The 20,259-nt window shown below is 33.7% G+C and overlaps 1 protein-coding gene across 3 annotated transcripts in view; it reads left to right on the top strand.

Annotated features, from left to right (window-relative positions):
* LOC134718651 (uncharacterized) overlaps window positions 1-19,794 on the top strand; it is a 31,248-nt gene extending 11,454 nt beyond the window's left edge. For 2 of the 3 annotated variants that reach the window (XM_063581301.1, XM_063581302.1), the window contains exons 2-7: window positions 4,178-5,303; window positions 11,036-11,200; window positions 11,820-11,984; window positions 14,140-15,324; window positions 17,109-17,631; window positions 18,427-19,794. In XM_063581301.1, coding sequence (XP_063437371.1) covers window positions 4,191-5,303; window positions 11,036-11,200; window positions 11,820-11,984; window positions 14,140-15,324; window positions 17,109-17,631; window positions 18,427-19,640 — 4,365 coding nt within the window. In that variant the 5' untranslated portion in view covers window positions 4,178-4,190 and the 3' untranslated portion in view covers window positions 19,641-19,794. The remainder of the gene's footprint in view (window positions 1-4,177; window positions 5,304-11,035; window positions 11,201-11,819; window positions 11,985-14,139; window positions 15,325-17,108; window positions 17,632-18,426) is intronic. The other variant, XM_063581303.1, reaches the window with a different exon arrangement.
* Window positions 19,795-20,259: the final 465 nt, after the last annotated feature.

Here is a 20,259-nt window from a genome sequence, read left to right as displayed (position 1 = left end):
TGCCAAAAGGTTATGATGAACCATAAAAAAGAAATATACAATTTTCAAAGAGAAAGCATGGGGTCCATGTGCAATGTGCTACATACGATTTTCATTGAAAATAAATTCCAATAACTTTGACAAAATCAATTTTAAATTTCATGGACGTTTTAACGCACTTTGTTTCTGAATAATGATTGAAAGGGACTAAGTAAAATTCACTTCAATTACGTCTCTTATTACTCAACCTTTGCTTATTTGCATCGTTTCTTTATATTTTTAATTTAGAAATGGATGTTAACCAAGCCCCTTTAAAACTCTTAAATTACAACTACTAAGATATCCTGCACAAGGCACAGGCTTTATCCGTCATAGTCTGCGAAAATACTTTATTTAGAATTTATCGTGAAAAATTTATAACTACCAGAGCTCCAGATAAGAATTCATAAATTGGGGTATTTACCCACCATTTTCTTATATAATTGGGTGATAAAGTTTTATAATTGCATTATCAATTGCAATTCACCCCTCAGGTTAATATCAAATTGGGTTTTTCACCACCAAGCTCCCTAATGTATTGGTTTTTTTCATCGACGCAATATTGAATATTTAGGCAATATCAACCCCAATTTTTTTCCATCTTAAATTAATATGTTTCTGTCTTTGTTTAGCTCTTTTATTTGGTTTAGGGTTTTGTTAGGGTTAATTATTTGCTAGCTGTTTTATTTGGTTTATTCACTGAGGAGCAATTGTAGGTTTAATTTGTGTCCCGTTTCAAACCTTTTGCCAGTTTTGTATTTTCTCACAAAAAAAGGATATGTGTATTCACAGGCACTTGTCTTATACCTTTATATAATAAATTCTGAGACCAGTGCCTGATCAGTGGCTGTGTGTATTCATTAACCCTTTCCTCCATGGATTTTTTTTTCTCACATACTTGATTCGCATAGGATTTTTTCAATAAAAAAAAATCATCAGGTTTAAAGTATTAATGCAATGTGAAAACAAATATTTCATCAATGAAATTCAAGTCAGATATTCTTATGAATGTCCTTTTCATATTGGATACAAATTGTTTTAAGTCTGATGCACACATTTTGTAGTCAAAGTGTTTCAACTGAGGTACTACACAGGCGTCAAAAGGCGTCATTATGGAGGAAAGGGGGTGGCGTCAAAAAGCGTCATTATGGAGGAAAGGGTTAATTAACTGTAAAATGAATAAAATATAGTATATAAACTCTAATTATACTTGAATGATTTTCTTTTATTCAATTTACATAAATCTGGGTTTAGTTGTCTCTTATTAGAACTTTTGGTTTCTCATGTTTCTGATGCTTTATCATTTCATAATTGATTTGGCCTTTCACTTTTTCCAACTGAATTCGTTTTTGATGAAACCCCGTGTTTATTAGCAATGTTCTCGTTATGGTAAACACACAATCCCGTGCGTTCGATGGACGCTTCCTAAAAACACTGGCTGTGTCTTGTTATCATTATAACTTTCCCTCAGTTTTCCAAAAGAAGCCGAAAAATGCTTCTATCCAATATTTTAACTGGACTTTCACTTTCGTTTTAATTCAATGTATGTTATGGAAAATCCAGAGCAATGCGATAAAAATATGACTACATGACACACGCTAATTGGATAAACACTGAGAAGATCGAAATATTTACAAAATCATGTGTACCTATTGAGAAACGGAAAACTCGAACAGGGACCCATTTCAGCTACTTGATGCAGGGATCTGTTTTTAGAACAACAGGAAATTTCCAATGATAAATATTATAAAAAAAGTTTACAGGACGACTGTAAACAGATAACGGTAAATAACACAAACAGTAGCCAATAAAGGGGTTGAGAACTCATGGTTTTGGCATATAATTGGGTTTTCCGTTGAATGAATTGGGTTGTTGAACCCTTCAATGGACAATGGCATTGGGTTTTCTATTATTTGTATTGCGTGATCATGCAAATACGCAGCTTATCTGGAGCTCTGAACTACTAAGACAATGTAAGATATCCTGCACAAGGCCATAATAAATAATAGGTTTGTTTGCCCAAACGCTACCTACCCAGAAAAATGCTGCCTACTCAAATTCTTTTATTGTCCTGATTTGAAGAAGTTTTTTTTTATTCAAATAGGCATCAAGACTAATAAACATCTGATACTTCAATTTCATTTTTGAAGAAAAAAAAAGAAAATGCCTACCTACCTACCCACTGTCTCAACCTTTGGGTAGGGTTTGGGCAAACTAAAATATTTTTAAGTGTTGCCCAAGGCACGGGCTTATCTGCCATAGTCTGCGAAAATACTTTATTTAGAATTTATTGTAAAAAATTTGTAACTATTAAGATATCCTGCACAAGGCACGGGCTTATCTGTCATAGTCCGCGAAAATACTTTATTTAGAATTTATTGTAAAAAAAAATGTTTTTTCATTATAATTATTGATGTTGGTAATGCAGCCTTGGTATACCAAGACAGTCACAAGCCTGTTTAATGCAGAGTGTCCATACCGTAATATAATTTCATTATCTCTTAATGATTAATTATGTAATGGGCACATGTGAGTAAAGAACAACCGAATTAACAATATAACAGAAGTGTGAGGTAATGATTATTTTGTTTATTGGAACTAATGAACTCATTATCACTATTCAATTATACAATTGGTACTGAACATTTCACTATTAAAACTAATTCAATGAATGAAAATAAAGGAAAGTAGCAATAAAAAAAATGGTTAATACTAATTTTAGAAGAATATTAATTGAGTTTCCTTTTATTAATTTTATTTCTGATTTTTTAGTAACTTAAATTAAGTAAATTTAATACATTTTAAATGAAATAAGAAATAAATGAAAAATAATAAACTTAGTCATGTTAGTGAAAGATTGTCTCCTTTGAAATTAAATATTTTCAGTCAGAGCTCAGACATAAACAAGTCTATTTTTGTTTTTGACTTAAATAAGTCGAAACATGTATTTATTATAAAAATGTAGTTTCAATTTTAGACTTATCTAAGTCAGAAAATGACAGACTTGTTTGAGTCTATTTATGTTGGTGAAAAAACTTAATGTTACTTTGTGGCCTAACTACACCACCTATGACAGCAAAAACCTGTATGAGAGTTCACAAGGACTTGAGCTATCTATATTTAATTATCTAATTGAACATCCTTACTAAACACAGATGTTTTACCTCAGTAAGTGTGATTCCAGGTGGTTGCATTGTAAAGTTAATTAACACTATCTCCGATTTTTTAGACTCTCATTCATATTTTTCTTTAGAAGACAAAGCATTGGCTTTCAATGTTGTCAGTATTTGATTTAGGTGCATGACCTCCTTATAAATATGCGTGGGTCTTGAAGTTAACCAATTTTGATCACTTATCGACTTGTAGGAGTCGATATTTGCAACTTTTTGATTCTGGTCAATTATTTCTTGTTTTACAATATTGGACTTATTCAAGTCGTATTTTGTCATACATTAAAGGGAGACAAATCTTAAAAAAGTCGTATTTTGTCTTACATTAAAGGGAGACAAATCTTAAAACTTACAAATTTAGACCTCTATGAGTCAAAAGCAGATTCAGACTTATTTATGTCTGAGCTCTGACTGATTTTATTTTATTCTTCTTGTACGGTTTTTTGTTCTCTATTAATAATATAAAAACTCGAAAAAAAATTTCCCTGGTGATCCTTGAAGAAAATCTACTGGTCCTCACTATTAATTCTATTGAAAAATGCTGAAATTGTGTCAGTCCTATGCAAAATTTTGGTGTTAAAATCCTGAGGACTGCCTATTTTCGCAAACTTTGACCTTTCTAGGGCCTTGGCCATGTCATACTTGTTGTCTGTAAAGCAGCAGTCCTTACATAGGAACTTTAGAGACACGTCTGACCAGGCCAATAACAATGCATCATCCATTAGGACACAAGCACTGTGAACCCAACGACCACAACAACTGCATTGAATGGTGCAATCAACACATTTTTCATCACATTGAACACACGGATATAATAATGCCATTTTGAAAATGGAAGACAGCACAAATGTCTTCATGGTCTTTTATACAAAATTATAGTTACTTCAGTCTAAGCTTTGTTTTTATCAGCAGAGGTTTTTAGCTCACCTCAGGTTCAGAATATATGCATATATGTATATACATGTATATGATTTTTCTTTCTCTTACAGATCTAGAACTAACATGGCATACCAGACTAGAAAGAGACAAGTTAAAAATAACCATGATGACATATACAGTTCAGGTTCTGAAACAGAAAGTTCAGAGTCAACATCTCTTACTCTGAAGAAGAAGAAGAAGAAAAGTAGTCTATTTAATGCAGAACAACGAGAATATAGGAAAAAGATAAAATCAAGGAAAACTGAAGTGGATTTAATGAGAGAGAGGGAACTTAATAGGATAAGGCAAAGACGGTACAGAGAGAAAAAGAAACTAGATGGCACACTAGAAAAAAAAAGATCTACAAGAACTATAGATGAACATAATCATCAAAGAAAGAAATGGAGAGAGGACAAAAAAAAATATCTAAGCAAATTACCCGCAGAAAAGAAAGAAGCAATTAATGAAGAACGCCGCAAAAGCTATGCTCAAAAGAAAATAGAACAAGGAGCCATACCTCGAACAGCAAGTTTGTATGGAAAACCAGTAGTACTACCCAATTCGCCAGTGGAATATGCTACCACCATATCTGAGCTTATTTCTAATGTTTCACCTATAAAACGAGAAGCTTTAGAGGATGTAGGTATCCTAATGCCTTCACCCGAAAAACTACAAAGGATTGAAAGAAATGAAGAAATATCTAGAATTTTAGAAAAACAAATTAACCATCTATGTGTATCAAATGCTGAACAGCAACAAGAATATAGGAAAAAGATAAAATCAAGGAAAACTGAAGTGGATTTAATGAGAGAGAGGGAACTTAATAGGATAAGGCAAAGACGGTACAGAGAGAAAAAGAAAAAAGATGGTACACTCGAAAGTTTACAAAAAAGTAGATTATCTAAAATGTCTAAAGACCAACACAAATTAAGAGTAAGAGTTATAGGAAGTGGTAATAGGTGTACCAGAATATTAAGAAAAAGGAAAAACAATCTTGGAAATAGAAAAAAGTCTTTGGGAAGAACTTTCAATATGAGATATAAAACCTGGAATAAGTACGCCAATACAGATAATGAGGGAAAACAAAGATCTGATGCCCTTACCAAAGAGGAGATAGATGACAGTCACAACACATATTTAGAAGAAGCAACTCCATTGAGTCAGACAGAAACTGTTGATAACCATGGACATCAAAAGGTGATATTGACAAAAACCACCCACAAAATATACAGGAAGTATATATATTGTAAATTTACACACTGCAGTTATTCATAGGTAAATAAAACAAAAAAATTGTACCCATACATCCAATCACAGCGCTCCTAAGTTGACTTCCTCCACCTGTCTTGGGTACACAAAAGGCCAATCTATATATAGCTAATGCTGGTAAAATGTAATACTACTGTTTTCCCTATACAGACATACATGATACAGATCTTAATAATATAGTCCAAATAAATTATTATGACGTCTATATAGGCTATTACAATGTATATATTTTTTTCTTTGATGCCTTACATATCAGGAAAGCGTCAAAGCAAAATTTAAAAATAGCTTTCCACGACGTCATAATCATGTCAGATAATTATTTGGACCAGGATACATGTCAACTCGTACGCTCGACAACTGAGTCATGTGAGTCTAATCTCAACCAACTCTTACCAGATCTTTACCAACTCGTACTTTGAAAGTTTGAGTTTTACCAACTCTTACCCACATGACCCAATATTTTTTTTACTATCCATACAAACCCCGAAAAAAATCGTGAAAAAAGGAATACTTACATGACATAATAAACTTTAATTAATATTAATAAAGCATATGTAATGGACATACTGAGTACATTAAAAACAGGGTTGGCAAAGTATTACCCGCGCGGGAATTCCCGGGTGGGAAAACACGGGTTTTCCCGGGCTGGGCAATACTCTCTGAAATTGGTAATAGTGGGCAATACTGGGCAATATGATTTTCTATGCTTATTTTAACACTAAATAGTAAAGACTTGGTACAGTTTCATAGTATAACAGCTAAATATATACTTTTATACAGATAACCATTGACAGTCATTTCTAGAAGATTAAAATATCAATTTCATTCTCTTCTCTATTAATTCTATATGTAGACAGAACAGAAGATTTGTACATTTAAAGATACCTTTTTAATTACCAAACATTATTTTAATAATCCAACCTTTGAAACATGCATTTTATTGCAGTGTTTAATTGACTTGTTAATTTTATTTGTTATACATTCATATTGCTAAATAAACACCCTAAGGGATCATGCCAATAAAACTTACTCTCAGTTTCGCTGTGGTGTTGCCCCAATACGTGTAGAGACAGGACGCTACGAGAGTCTTCCAGTAGATCAAAGAACTTGTTTTGTTTGTGACAATAAAATTGAAAACGAGGAGCATGTATTGACTGAATGTCCGTTATACGACGATTTAAGAGACGAACTGTATAAGATTTTAAACTTTGAATACGAACATTTTAGTCTATTGCCGAATTTTTTGAAACTTTCATTTATTTTAGCGAGTGATAATATTAATGTGATACAAAAAAGTGCCAAAACCTGCAAGCTTATTTTAGACCGTAGAAGACGTTTTTTATACCGATAATTGATGTAAATATGTTTTATCATTTAACTTTTGTTTTATAATTGCTTTTTGAAAATTTGTAAATACTAGTTCCTTTTAATCCGTCTCTCATAATTCTTTTAGAATGGCATTAATAATTTTAAAAAGGTTTACTTTTATAATGTGAAATGTTTATACTGTATTATTGATGGTGAGACGTTAATAAAATATTATTGTATTGTATTGTATAGAACTATAAGGGCTGATTATTGTTACATTTATAACAAATCTGTGTTCTAATCTGAGTAATTACTAATTAATAAGTGACATTATTTAAATGTAATTTTTCTTACAATTAAGTAATTGTTAATTCTTAAATTAGGAGTTAATTTATTCATGTTATTTGAAAGAACAAAATGTTTTGCTTTATATTTACTGTTTGCCAATCTAGACAAATGCTAGACAAACAAATTAGTGTATAAATATCTTATTAAATGTATTACCTTCGTGATTATCACAAGTATTTTTATATTACCCAGTATTGCCCTGTATTACCCACTAAAACCCAGTAAAACCCGGGTTTTCCCAGTATTTCCCACTGGGCTGGGCAATACTCATAAAACCAGGGTTTTTGCCAACCCTGATTAAAAAATGGAAAATAACACAATCATGTCTCTGATTTTTTTTATTCTATATATATATACCTTTTCGCACTATAACTTTAGTAAATAGAAATCTATAAAATTTAAACACAAGGTTTATGACCATAAAAGGAAGGTTGGGATTTATTTTGTAAGTTTTGGTCCCAACAGTTTAGAAATTAGGGGCCAAAAAGAACCCAAATAAGCATTTTCTTGGTTTTCTCACTATAACTTTAATTTGAGTAAATAGAAATTTATGAAATTTTGACACAAGGTTTATAACCTAAAAGCAAGGTTGGGATTGATTTTGGGAGTTTTGGTTTTAACTGTTTAGGAATAAGGGGCCAAAAAAGGGCTCAAATAAGCATTATTCTTGTTTTTTGCTCTATAACTTTAGTATAAGTGAATAGAAATCAATGAAATTTAAACACAAGGTTTATGATCACAAAAGGAAGGTTGAGAATGATTTTGGAGTTGAGATCCCAACAGATTATGAAAAAGGGGCCCAAATAGGCATTTTTCTTGGTTTTTGCACCATAACTTTAGTATAAGTAAATAGAAGTCTATGAAATTTAAAAACAAGGTTTATGACCGTAAAAGAAAGGTTGGGATTGATTTTGGGAGTTTTGGTCCCAACAGTTTGGGAATAAGGGGCCCAAAGGGTCCAAAATTAAACTTTGTCTGATTTCATCAAAATTGAATAATATGGGGTTCTTTGATAACCATGATAACTGTACATATGTGTATGTTGATTCTTAATTTTTGGTCCCGTTTTCAAATTGGTCTACATTAATGTCCAAAGGGTCCAAAATTAATCTTAGTTTGATTTTAACAAAAATTGGATCCTTGGGGTTCTTTGATATGCTGAATCTACAAATGTATTTTAATTATTGACCCAGTTTTCAAGTTGGTCCAAATCGGGGTCCAAAATTAAACTCTTGATTTCATCAATAATTGAATAATTGGGGTTCTTTGATATGCCAAATCTAATGGAGCTACCATTTGATTTTTAGGGGGGGGGGGGGGGGGGGCTAGGATGAAATTTGAAAAAAATAGGTAGGACAGGAGATTTTTGTAAAAAAAAAGGCAGGATGAGACAATTTATGTAAAAAAAGTCAGGATAAACTATAAAAAAAAAGCAGGACTGTTTAAAGTGAAAAATAAAAAGGCAGGATAGAGATTAAAAATCAAATGGTAGCTCCCTTACTGTGTATGTAGATTCCTAATATTTGGTCCGGTTTTCAAATTGGTCTACATTAAGGTTCAAAGGCAAAAGGGTCGTAATTAAACTAAGTTTGATTTCAACAAATATTGAATTCTTGGGCTTCTTTCATATGCTGAATCTAAACATGTACTTAGATTTTTGATTATGAGCCCAGTTTTCAAGTTGGTCCAAATCAGGATTCAAAAATATTATATTCAATATTGTGCAATAGCAAGAAATTTTCGATTGCACAGTATTCAGTAATAGCAAGAAATCTTCAATTGTACAGTATTGTGCAATAGCAAGAAATCTTCAATTGCACAGTATTGTGCAATAGCAAGTATTTTAAATTGCACAGTATTGTGCAATAGCAAGACATATATCTAATTGCACAATATTGTGCAATAGCAAGATATTTTCAATTGGAGTTATCTTTCTTTGTTCAGAATAGTAGTTGAATCAACTTAAATCATTGTTTTATACAATATATACAATGTATTTTCACTTTTTCTACCAACTGACATGACTGATAAATTAAAACAATCTTTACCATTCAGTGATAACAAGCACTTTTTTTTACATTTTAATATTTTATGATGTATTTAAATGAGCAGTTATTGTTGCAAACTCTTTTAGAAATTTGAATTTAGATCAGTTTTAAGGGAATAAGGTTAAAGGGGGGATGTGAGAAAAAATGGGTGGTGGGGGGGGGGGGCAATTTGTCTCATTTCATATTTCATAAATAAAAAGAAAATGTCTTCAAACTTTTTTTTTGAGAGGATTAATATTCAACAGAATAGTGAATTGCTCAGAAGCAAAATTTTTTTTTTAAAGTTCATTAGACCACATTCATTCTGTGTCAGAAACCTATATACTGTGTCAACTATTTAATCACAATCCAAATTTAGAGCTGAATCCAGGTTGAATGATATGTCCACACTTGCCCAAACTGTTTAGGGTTCAACCTCTGCGGTCGTTTAAAGCTGTGCCCTGCAGAGCATCTGGTCTATTTGTTTAATCTCTTTGAATGTGCTATTGTTTTTCCTATGATCTGGTTATTGCCTGCAGACCTCTCCAGAGAGCGAGGAAGTTTTTGTATTATTTGTTTGGACAATCAGTATTATCTCCTGAATATATATTTTATTGAATTCTAAAACAAAATTAGTCTCTAAACTGGGAATTCTAGTTATTTTTGAAGTACAAGGGAAATGATGTTGATATTTGCTTAAACTGGAATTTCTCAACACAGTGGAATTTAACAGACATAGACGTAGAAATTTGCAATAAATTTAAAGTCTGATTGATGACAGAAAGTTTGAGTTTGAGTTTTGAGGAGCATCATGTTCCTTATAAAAGGTTTGATGAACACGTTTCCATCTTCACCGCTAGAAAGTTCTCAGTTATGTGTGCAAAGATTTGCTTATTACCCTTCTAGCCCACCTTAGATCACCAGTCTAGCCCACCTTAGATCACCCTTCTAGCCCACCTTAGATCACCACCAGTCTAGCCCACCTTAGATCACCACTAGTCTAGCCCACCTTAGATCACCAGTCTAGCCCACCTTAGATCACCACCAGTCTAGCCCACCTTAGATCACCACTAGTCTAGCCCACCTTAGATCACCACTAGTCTGACCCACCTTAGATCACCACTAGTCTGACCCACCTTAGATCACCACTAGTCTGACCCACCTTAGATCACCACTAGTCTGACCCACCTTAGATCACCACTAGTCTAGCCCACCTTAGATCACCACTAGTCTGACCCACCTTAGATCACCACTAGTCTGACCCACCTTAGATCACCACTAGTCTGACCCACCTTAGATCACCACTAGTCTGACCCACCTTAGATCACCACTAGTCTAGCCCACCTTAGATCACCACTAGTCTAGCCCACCTTAGATCACCACTAGTCTGACCCACCTTAGATCACCACCAGTCTAGCCCACCTTAGATCACCACCAGTCTAGCCCACCTTAGATCACCACCAGTCTGACCCACCTTAGATCACCACTAGTCTGACCCACCTTAGATCACCACTAGTCTGACCCACCTTAGATCACCACTAGTCTAGCCCACCTTAGATCACCACCAGTCTGACCCACCTTAGATCACCACTAGTCTGACCCACCTTAGATCACCACTAGTCTGACCCACCTTAGATCACCACTAGTCTAGCCCACCTTAGATCACCACTAGTCTGACCCACCTTAGATCACCACTAGTCTAGCCCACCTTAGATCACCACTAGTCTGACCCACCTTAGATCACCACTAGTCTGACCCACCTTAGATCACCACTAGTCTAGCCCACCTTAGATCACCATTAGTTTCTGATGGAGTTGTATTATGTCTATGAGTTTTTTATGTTGTGTTTTGTGTACTATTGTTATTCTTTGAATTTTCTTTTGTAGCCATGGCAGTTTGTTTTCAACTTATGAGTTTGAATGTTCCTCTGGTATCTTTAGCCTCTATTTTACTCATGTTGATTTATTTATTTTTCAGCCTCTTCCATTACCTTCCCCCAGACTGGTGCAGAGTGAGGAGTCAGTTGAACTTAGTTCTAGTGGAGAGCTGACAGACCATCATCAAGTTAACAGTCCCAGGAGAAGTACCGATTCCAGGGACAGTCCGAGGAGTAGTACCGATTACAGGGACTTGCTCAGTGAGGTGTGTATACTTTTATGTGTGTAAAAAGTAAAATCACTTTTGTAGCCATGACAGTTTGTTTACAACTCATGAGTTCGAATGTCCTTCTGGTATCTTTAGCCTCTATTTATACCCCCGCTTTCAAAAAAGGGGGGTATACTGTTTTACCTCTGTCTGTCCGTCGGTCCGTCCATCCATGCGTCAGTCAGTCCATCGTATGAAACTTTCTCTCATTTTTAGCAGGAACTACACATCCACCCTTTCTGTAATTTGGTATCAACATTTATATATGTCAGCCATACCGTGTGATGCGTTTTCAGATTCATCATTCATAGACTTCCAGTTTACCGAACACTTAAACGATTTTACACATGATATATATATAGCCAAGTTGAAAATTTTCGTCACATTTTTCTCAGGAACTACAATACAAGGATTTCTGAAAACTGGTTTCAGGATTTATATAAGTCAGCTATACCGTGTGATGTGTTTTCAGATTCATCACTCGACAACTTCCTGTTTACAAAACACTTGCATATTTTTACACTGTTAATATTATCCACTTGCGGCGGGGGTATCATCAGTGAGCAGTAGCTCACAGTTTCACTTGTTTACTCATGTTGATTTATTTATTTTTCAGCCTCTTCCATTACCTTCCCCCAGACTGAGGCAGAGTGAGGAGTCAGTTGAACCTAGTTCTAGTGGAGAGCTGACAGACCATCATCAAGTTAACAGTCCCAGGAGAAGTACCGATTCCAGGGACAGTCCGAGGAGTAGTACCGATTCCAGGGACTTGCTCAGTGAGGTGTGTATAATGTAATGTGTGTAAAAAGTCAAATCACAAAAATACTGAACTTCGAAGAAAATTCAACGGGAAAATACCTTACAATATGGCAAAATCAAATAACAAAACACATCAAATGAATGAACAACAACTGTCATATTTCTGACATGATACACTGCAGACATTTTCAAATGCAGAAAATGGTGGATTTAACCTGATTTTATAGCGCTAAACCTCTCACTTGTACGACAGTCTTATCAATTCCGCTATTTTTACATGGATGCGCGAACATAACAGACATAATAAATAAAATAGTCAAAACACAGCAGTCATCAGTGTGTTACAATCTTAAAACAAACAATTTTACAAAAAAACACAAATATTTGTGACAAAAGCATCCACCAAATTAAAAACACTTTCATTTAAGGAATGACTGTAATATTTTTCTGTCTATTTGAAATAACATAAAATATGTGGTGCACACTGAATAACGTGTGTAGCGGGTTATTTAACAGTGTGCACCACATTTTTTATGTTATTTCAAATAGACAGAAAAAAATTACAGTCATTTCTTATAATTTAATTCTAAACTCATTTTAAACCATAGAAAACCATGAAAAAACATTGATAAGGTCACGGTCACATGACTGAATTATGTCTATGGGCTCATAACAAAATAACGTCAGCCAATCAGGAGACGTGTTACATCCAAAATTAAATTATTGCTTTGAGAATAGAGTAATAGAGTGGGGGTAGAAAAAAGGGGTGTCAAGGGGTGTCAATGACCTCAATGAAATTCTTGTACATGCCGTTAATCAGTCAATGACTTACATATATGACACTAACAATGGAATGACACCTAATATGTGGGTATACTGTCATTTGATAGTTAAGGTTAGGCAGTGGCTAACAACCGTATTTTACTTGGGCTTTAAATATTTCTTTTTTGTCAGGTGTATGCAAAATTGGAATTTACCATTTTCCAAGCAAGACAATCTTTAATATTAAAGATTGAATTTTAGTTCACAGTTCAGCAGCAGATATAATACCAAAAATATTGGACAATTTGTTAAACAGCTTGCCAACACCTACACCCTGCCATCTGGCTACTTTGAAAAATAAGTTCAAATAGTTAAAACAACAACAAACAACATATGTCGTGCACACTTGCTGTTGTAATTACATAAACCTTTTACATGGACAAATAGATCGTCAATGCACTTGCAACTTATGTAAATAATTATAAGAGCACGCCAAGAATAACTTATTGAACTTAAGTTATATTGGGAGCATCAAGATCATTTTTCGAGTGTCACAGACCATCACAGAACGAGATACCATTGTGTTTTAATGTTAACACTGTGTCATGCCGACCCAAATCAACTTGTCAGGGATGATTCCAGGTGATTTCAGATGGGTCCCTTGACCATTGAATTTGGAATTTTCATCCTAATTGGGAATTTTTTATGCATAAAATCGAAGACGAAATAACATTATTTTCCTGTTAAAAAGGAAAATGTATATTAAGTTTCACCTGTAGACTGCTGTAATAAGTTGTAACATTTTGAATAATCCTGGACAGGCTACTGATTATGATATACCGGTATATGATTACCAGATCGCTTGACAGTTATTGGATTGTAACCAGGGAAGTTGTTATATGAAGATCATTGCACATGATGCACTATCTTCTCTTAGCTATGGTGTTAACCTTTTACATATAAAACAGCTAACATAAACCACTTAAAAAAAATCATCCATTGGGTAATTTTTTCAACAGCAGGTCATCTTTATAAATTTACCTTGATTCAAATGGATTTCAAATTGAACTGGTCAGTTGTCGAATTCAGAAAAGCAAAATTTTACAAAAGTTCTGATCATGGACCCTGCTTACTGTTTTGTCAGATTCTGTACAAACTATGTTTCCATTTTTCATGCAAAATAATTTGAATTTCATGTGTCCTTCCTCATTTTAATACAAAAAATGTCTAATCCCGCATCACTCTTAAATTAGTCCCAATGAGACCCACTTTAGGAACAGGAAAATTTATACTGCTTCCGAACACTCAATGCAAACAAATAATACTAAAAAACCTACTTTTTTGTTTGGTCTATCATGCATGTGTAGTATCAGAATCAACAGGTTTATCAGACAATTTATTTCTTTTCATTCTAGGCCATGGAGGAGGAGTTTTTTCTTGATGATGTAGAGGATGAGGATATAGATGAGGAAGATTTGGTGCTGGGAGATGAGGATGATGTCACTATGGTTACAAAACCACAGCTAAATGATGAACAAAATTATGTCTGCAGTACCGATACCAAACCTACTCAGAGAATAACAAAAATGGCTTTGCGAGTCTTTTTTCAGTTTGTTTGCAACCATGGGATTGAATTGGACATAAAAACAGCAAGCAAAAAAGAATTGGCTCAGGTTTTGCAACTGTTTTTCCTAGAAGTCAGAAAAATTGATGGGCAGATGTACAAAAGAAATGCTTTTAGTGCTATTAAATTTGGATTGAATCGTGGTTTTAAGAAAATGCGTGAAGATTTCAATTTTAATGATGTAGAATTCTTTCCTGCTGTTAAAGCTTTCAAACAAGCTCTGAATGAATTAAAAATCAATGGAAAAACTGTTGACTCCATTGAAAGACTTAGTACTCCTGATATGGGGAAATTGTACAGTGGTAACGGACTAGATATACATCGGCCCATCACCTTACAATGGAAAGTTTTCTTTGATGTCCTCTTCTTTTTGCTCTGTGCCAAAGGTCGAGATATCTTACGCATGTTGAAACCCTCTCATATTCGCATCAAGTTCAACCAAAATGGAAGGAAGTATGTACAAATTGTTATAAATGATAAGGAAAGTAATTCTACTGGTCAGCAAGGTCAAGATACATCAGAACCAGCGGTCAAAATGGATGACCGTCAAGGTGCAGGCTGTATGTTTGAGATACCTGGTCATCCTAAATGTCCAGTAACATCTCTTGAAAAGTACTTGTCTAAGTTGCCATCAAACTGTAACTTTCTTTTTGCCCAACATGGTGACCGTACAAAGTATACTAATGATAAAGACTATCAACTAATGACCTGCTGGTATCATAACGCACCTGTCGGTAAAAACACCCTCGGTGTTATGATGAGGGAAATATCTAAACATGCTGGACTTTCAAAGATATATTCAAACTTCTCTGTCCATGCCACAGGCTGTGCAGTTCTGAACTATAAAGGTTATGATATAAAAGCTTTCTTAGACGTTAGTAAAGGTTACGGCAGACAGTTTTCTATGTTCAATGACCTGGATGTTCGAGAGAAAATATCTGATATACTGATGGAAACTTTGATTCCAAATTGTACAGTAAGTTTAAATAGATACGTTGTATGTGAAGATGTGGTATGAGTGCCAATGAGACAACTCGACTTCATCCAAGCTGTATGTATTACACAATCAGAGACTTGATACTAAGTCCTAAAATAAAATATCCAATCCCGACCGGCCCTGCCAAAACAGTGCGACTTATTGACTTTTATAGTCAAAACAAAATCAAATATTATTTTTTATAATATATATATATATTCATCAATTTCATGAATTTCTGATTCTCAGGCTTGCCAGTCCATCATTGTACATGTACGACCAATATTGTTCCAGCTTTAAGGGAATAAACGAAATTATTTCCCTACCTAACTGTGCCTACTTGCATCTTGCTTTGCGGGGTCTGGATTGGGGAAACAAACAAATTAATTTAGGACTAAATAAATCAATTTTGAAAAATAAAAAAGTGAGAAAACTATCGACTTGATGCCTAAGGACATGGAATCAGTTTTTGATCATCTAATTTGTCAAATGCCAGAAATGAAAAATGTTTATAGCAATACCCATACATTTATATTTTAGTTTATTAGTAATGCAGGCGATCTGTTTTTCTTTCAGAGTGCTCTGGCTTTCTCAAACATGAAATACTAAAATTTATGCTACATGTGCTAAAGTCAATTCAAGGTTGGCGTTAAACACTGACAATCCAATGACAAACACAAAAGGTCACTTTATTTTTATTTTTTATTTATTTTTTCAATAGTCCGGATTTAATATCTCCCTTACAGCACCACCTGACTAAAGTGTTACAGGGTTTCATATATATAACAACAAAAGACTATTGTTTTATCAAGATTTACACAATCTAAAATATAATTTTTTTGAAAATCTTTTTTTTTTTCTCTTTCTCATTTACTCTCTCACAAAAGGTCACTTCTAACATGTCTAAATTTAAGTTTAGAGAATTAAGTATTGACATTGATATGCATAAAGATTTCTCGTCTACTTCAGTGAAAAACAAATAATTACTCTTTTTATTCATTTAATGTTCAATTTATGGGCATTATGTCTTCTGGCCTGTGTGCGTTTATTCGTCTGTTTGTTTGTCTATTCATATGTTTGTCCATCTGTCCCGCTTCAGGATGTTCAGGGTAAAAGTTTTTGAAGAAGCTGAAGTCCAATCAACTTAAAACTTAGTACACATGTTTTCTATGACACATGTATGATATGATATTTCTAATTTAATGCCAAATTAGAGTTTTTACCCCATTTTCAAGGTCCTCTTAACATAGAAAATGAAAGTGGGGATGAGGCATTCTTTTACTTGGGACACCATCTTGTTTGTATATATATATTATTGTCTACAGTAAACAGAAATTGTAGGCATAGGATAATTCAAGATTATATTGCCTAAAAAATGTTACTTTTCTTGTAATCTATGTAAAAGATGAAAAAGTTCCTTAAATCATTAAACTATTATGTTTATAATCATGATAATCATGATCATACATTAATCGCAAAAACAATTTTTTTTTTTTATTATTTATACTGTACATTATTAACCATTCATTAAATAATATCAAAATCCCCTCTCCCCTAAATAAGCATGATATAAAGCCTGTGATATGCCTTTTAATCATGATAATACATTAATCGTAAAAACAAAAACATTTATAATTATAATACATTTTTTTTATTATTTATACTGTACATTATTTACCATTCATCAAATAATACTAGAATCCCTCCTTCCCTAAATAAGCCTGTGATAATCTTTTTTATGCAAATACATTAACTAGTATTAACTGATTTTACTTTTTTTGTAGAACATACACGGAAGTGGACTAACTACAATAAGACTAGGAAATCCCTTTGTACCTGTGGTAATACCATCTCAGCAAGCACCACAAACTATAGCCTTTGTTTCTAGGACTCCTCAAGTTATAATCCGTCCTTTGATGTCCACTGCACCACCTACAATACAGAATAGACCACAAACAGTATGTATTCAGCCAAGAACATCAGGTCTTAGTCAAGTGATGCCACAAGTGATGCCACTGGTCCAGACATTTCAACAAAATATTGTTCCTCAAGGTCTGATTCAAATGCAGGTTCAGAATCCACCAGATAGACAAGTTTTAACAAACCCACAACCATTACAGCAAATTGTGATTAAACAAGAACCTGTAGATCCAGATAGTCAACCCACTGAGTCCAGTCCATCAACAAGTCACATGACTTCTACAAGTACGACCTGTATACCAGCCTGTCCTCCAATGGAACCAAGAACAGTATTGACCTCTGACAATTTTACAGGGGTGGTAACTCCGTCTTATTTTTGTCAAACAGGTAAGCAGGATGATGTTTATTTAAATTCCTCTGATTTTTTTAACATGTTTAAAGTAGTTCGCAGATTCATTTATCGTAGTTCCTTTTGGGTTTTATAATGTTAACATTATTAATTTCAATAAAAAATCAATTTATATTATTGAAGTTCTTTGAAAAATTGCATGTACATAAATGTACTGGATATCTAGCAAAAGCATATTTTTTTACAGAAACCTTTATAACTCCGCATACATGTAAGGAATGCATAAGACATCTTTTATACTCAACTTTATAAACTTGTTCAACAAATATTTTTTTTAATTGAGATTTTGATTTTCTCTGATGCATGTGATAAGGACTGTGAGATGTAATAGGAAACACACATAATTATTCTATTTGGTGGTTATAATAAGAGAATAATTGCCTTTTAAAAAGACAACTGAAAACATATTGTTTTGATTTGATTTTTATTTATATTATAAAATTTATGTTACCATAATCATGTCAATAGACTTGATAGATCTATATAAGAATATGCGGTATGAGGGCTATTCATTTAACTCTCCATTCAAGTGATGTCCCGTGTACAATTTGTAAATATCAAACCATTATAGGTCAATGTACAGCCTTCAAAATGGCTCCCACTGAAATGCAAAATGTTATCTTAAAATCATTTAAACTAAAAAACCAATGGTTTAAACTGTATAAAAATTATATGTTAATGTTTTCCAAATAGATCCCTTTCCAATGATTGCGTGTAATTACTTTATGTTATATTTCTAATTGAACAATGAAAAATGTTTTCTTTAACTTCAGATGATTCTTCAACTAATAAATCAACTGTTTCCAAAGAAGATCAGTCTTTGATAGAGCTAAGACAGGAAGTAACAAATTTACAAAACCAGCTCAAGCAGCAGGACACATTACGCCATGACTCTTCAGTCAAGTTAAATAATTTAAAAGTACACTCTGGTGAATACAAAAGACTTCTACAAAACTCTAAAATCCTTCAGCAGCATCTGACTTCTAGTCAGGAAAAGAATGTAGAACTCAAAAATACAATTGCCAAATTAAAACAGGATAAAGAATGTGTGATTGATACTAATATCTCCACCTCTTTTGAGAATTTGTGTTTGAATAGGCCAGTTTTCATGCATTACACAGGGTTCAATCCAGTTGAGTTTCAAATATTGTTTACATTTTTGATTCCAGACATCACACATGTTCCATACAGAGGAGCAGGACACAGTTTGTCAACCAGGTCACAACTTTTGTTGACATTGTTTAAATTAAGACATAACTTCACCTTCATAGACTTAGGACATCGTTTTTGTGTGTCTAAAATCAAAGCTAAGAATATATTCTGTGCCTGGTTATATCAGATATCAGATAGATTTCAGGAGGTGTATACATGGCCACATCGTGAAACCCTCAAAGCTCAAGTTCCAAGACACTTTCAACAAAACTTCCCAAGCACCTTTGTTTTGCTTAAAAGAATAAAAATCAAAGTTTTCCAGGAAAGGAACAGGGCAAATTGTAGCAGCTTGCCAAGAGACCAGGCTTCTCAGAAATCGGAGAAAGCACGACATGGTATCTTGGCCGTTGATCCACGTGGTTCAGTCATTGGATGTTCCCAATTGGTGGCGGGAAATTTGTCTGATTCAGATCTATTTGAAAATTGTGGACTTAAGAGACAATTAGTTACCCTTATGAACAATGGCAAGCTAGATAATGGGGATGGAATATTGTGTGAGGGTTTAGACATAGAAAAAGACCTAAATGATATAGGACTTAAGCTAAACAATGTAGCATTTATGAAATGTGATATTTCTGATCAACTGAAAACTATGCTTCAGAAGCAACATGTTCAGAACCACAAAATATTGGTGGACAAAGCTGTAAATCGGTTAAAAAAGTTCAGAATTATTTCTCAGACTGTGTCATCTACTTTATCAGCATCGTGTGACAAAATCTTTCAAGTTACAGCATTTCTTACAAACTTCCAGCCACCTTTGACCTTTGACCTTTGATGTCACATCTGACACTTAAAATTAAAAGTATTTAAGGATGTACTGATGTTGAGGTTTTGGAATTCGTGTCAAATTTTCAGACTCCTTGGTGTTTTTCCATACAAAAAAAATGCAAATTGAAAGGTAAAATATTTTGCCCGATAACACCCATTTATTTTTATACGACCGCAAATTTTGAAAAAATTTTCGTCGTATATTGCTATCACGTTGGCGTCGTCGTCGTCGTCGTCGTCCGAATACTTTTAGTTTTCGCACTCTAACTTTAGTAAAAGTGAATAGAAATCTATGAAATTTCAACACAAGGTTTATGACCATAAAAGGAAGGCTGGTATTGATTTTGGGAGTTTTGGTCCCAACATTTTAGGAATTAGGGGCCTAAAAGGGCCCAAATAAGCATTTTCTTGGTTTTCGCACTATAACTTTAGTTTAAGTTAATAGAAATCTATGAAATTTTGACACAAGGTTTATGACCACAAAAGAAAGGTTGGGATTGATTTTGGGAGTTTTGGTTTCAACAGTTTAGGAATTAGGGGCCAAAAAAGGGCCCAAATAAGCATTATTCTTGGTTTTCGCACAATAACTTTAGTTAAAGTAAATAGAAATCAATGAAATTTAAACA

Source organism: Mytilus trossulus, chromosome 5 (assembly GCF_036588685.1).
Source record: "Mytilus trossulus isolate FHL-02 chromosome 5, PNRI_Mtr1.1.1.hap1, whole genome shotgun sequence".
Taxonomy (NCBI): Eukaryota; Metazoa; Mollusca; class Bivalvia; order Mytilida; family Mytilidae; genus Mytilus; species Mytilus trossulus.
Note: the sequence above shows the minus strand (reverse complement) of the source record. Positions and strands in the feature narration are given on the sequence as shown.